The 2,318-nt window shown below is 49.5% G+C and overlaps 1 protein-coding gene and 1 long non-coding RNA gene across 2 annotated transcripts in view; both read right to left on the bottom strand.

The window, feature by feature from the left end:
* Frmd1 (FERM domain containing 1) overlaps nucleotides 1-875 on the bottom strand; it is a 3,156-nt gene extending 2,281 nt beyond the window's left edge. The window contains exon 1 of the mRNA XM_031351753.1: nucleotides 746-875. Within this exon, the coding sequence (XP_031207613.1) occupies nucleotides 746-875 (130 nt within the window). The remainder of the gene's footprint in view (nucleotides 1-745) is intronic.
* A 201-nt stretch (nucleotides 876-1,076) lies between these two features.
* LOC116077680 overlaps nucleotides 1,077-2,318 on the bottom strand; it is a 3,423-nt gene continuing 2,181 nt past the window's right edge. Inside the window, exon 3 of the long non-coding RNA XR_004113298.1 lies at nucleotides 1,077-1,688. This is a non-coding gene — a long non-coding RNA (uncharacterized LOC116077680). The remainder of the gene's footprint in view (nucleotides 1,689-2,318) is intronic.

Below are 2,318 nucleotides of genomic sequence, written 5' to 3'. Positions count from 1 at the left end.
CTCATGTCACCCAGGTGCCCACATGGACCACAGAAGCAGCCCTCCTTAGAGGACTGTGGAGCTCATTTCGGCCTCACAGCCACTATTCTTGGGAAAACTTTCCAGTGAGGGACTGTGTGAGTTTGGACTGATGGAAGCTTTGAAAAGAGCTGCCTGGTCTCCAGCCTGGGACAGAAGAGAGCTCTACAAGGCAGATGTGTGAGGCCTAAGGCATAGAGCACAGTAAGGAGTGTGGATTGGGGACCAGTTACAGAGTACATGAGCCAGGCCCACAGTTCCCAGAACCCTATGCTCTACATGGCAGTCAAGCTAGGCTTCTGCAAGGAGAGCTAGCTGCTGCTCACCATGTCCCTTTCCAGGGTACAAGTAAGGAAAGAGAGTCACAGAGAGCCTAAGGTACCTGGGTTTGTTCTTCCTTACAGAGGCTGGGTGGATAACACTCTGCAGCTGAGTGGGCCAAGGACTCCGAGATGTCAAGCCATCTGGACTTATATAGGATCCAAAGGCATGGCCTACTCTGGCTTAGCTCCGAAACAACACTGCCAGGCTTTGCAGTATTGGGGTTGGGTTTGGTGAGCACTCTTGAATTTGGGTGCTTCTGCCTTCATGTCCTTCTCCCTCTCTAAATCATACTCCTCTGTTCATGGTGAGTGGACATCAGACTCCGCTGTTCTAACATACACAAGGAGGTTGGCACACAGCCTTACCTACTGTGGGAAATAGGTGTGTGGCTTGAAGTACTTACCCACATTGACTGACTCCTGGTGGTTGACCAGGTCAGCCTGTAACCCACAGGCGACCAGCAGAAAGTTGACCTCCTCTCTGTGCATGCACCTGGACCTCAGTACCTGTTCCTTCAGGTGGCAGAAGTACATGTGTTGGGCTGGAAGGCAGCAGGGCAGAGGGTCAGGTAGAGCAACTCCCTATGGCAGCTAGCTCTGCACCCTCATCCTTCCTAGACCTGCCTTTTTGGTCCACAGGCCTCTGAGCACTCTTGGGGGCCATTTCCTAGTCTGTTCATACACATGGCATCTCCTGTTACAGGGTCCTTATACGTGCATGAAGTCAGAGGCTGTAAGCAACACAAGGGCTGTCCCTGCAGGTGTAGTCTTCTAGCAGCTGAGATCCCAGGAACAAGTGGCATCATTTGAGAGAGTTCCTGAATAAGGGAACTTGGAAGTCTCAGGCACAGGGCCAAACGCATGCCACAAACTTGTTTCCCAGTCAGCCTGTCTACCTATCCAAAGTCATTCACTAGACCAAAGCAGTGCATCCCTCCTGAAAATCTCTTCTGTTACTTTTAGTATAGCCACCTGACTGGCCACCGGTTTAGGGAACTATGTCCACAAGCCTACGTCTGGTTTCCCTGCTATGTCTCTGGAAATTTCCACATAAGCACACATCCTCACTCTCCAGAATCTTCTTCACTTATTCCCAGAAGCCCTCATTCTCTAGAGCCTTCTGTAGTCACATACCTATGGCTCCAGAACCTTCCGTACACTCATTCACCTTTGCTGGGCAACAGCACCAGATTGGCACTTACCAAAGGACATTCTAAGGACACCAATGCTCTGCTGATACCTCAGTACAGCTCTGCTTAATGACTTAGCACACCTGGAAAGAAGCACAGTTCCTGTTTAAAGATGAACTCTGAGGCTCACCTATAACCACCAGATGGAGCTGCCTGTCTGGGTTTGAAAAGATCACATCTTAAAAATAGGACCTTTTTCAGGGCTGGAGAGATGGCTCAGCCGTTAAAGGCTAGGCTCACAACCAAAAATAGGACCTTTTTCAGAGCACACTGGAAGGCATTTCACCCTCAGTGTCTTTGACACCAGTGTATTTACCTTATCACTCTCCTGTTCTCCACATTTAACTGTCCTTTGCTGCTTGGCACCCATCTCTGTCTCCAAAAGGTGAAATTATAGGTCCTGAAATAACTAAAGCAGTGAACCCAAGGTCATGCTAAGAGTGCAGGTCTACATTTGAAGGGCATACATGGAAGGGTGTCCATCAACTCAGTTGGAAGGACCGCATGCTTGGCTCAGCTGGCAGCCTTCTGCTCTCTTCCAGTCCCCAGGTGAGCTCTGAGCTTGTCCCCCTTGCTCAGAAAGCATACTCAATTCACAGTGGTGAAGGGAACCCTGGCTTCTTTTCTTGCATTTATCCTGATCATTTGTTCCCTGAGTTTTTGAGACATGTGATATGGAGGAAGATGTGTGGTAAAGCTGGTTGGCAGGAATTTAGCCCTTTCTAGGAGTGTCCCCACATTTGGGAGACAGCAGAGTCTGAGCAAACATTTTCTCTCAGATTCAGCA

Source organism: Mastomys coucha, unplaced genomic scaffold, assembly GCF_008632895.1.
Source record: "Mastomys coucha isolate ucsf_1 unplaced genomic scaffold, UCSF_Mcou_1 pScaffold5, whole genome shotgun sequence".
Taxonomy (NCBI): domain Eukaryota; kingdom Metazoa; phylum Chordata; class Mammalia; order Rodentia; family Muridae; genus Mastomys; species Mastomys coucha.
The sequence above is the reverse complement of the archived record's forward strand: the minus strand, read 5'-3'. Positions and strand labels throughout refer to the sequence as shown.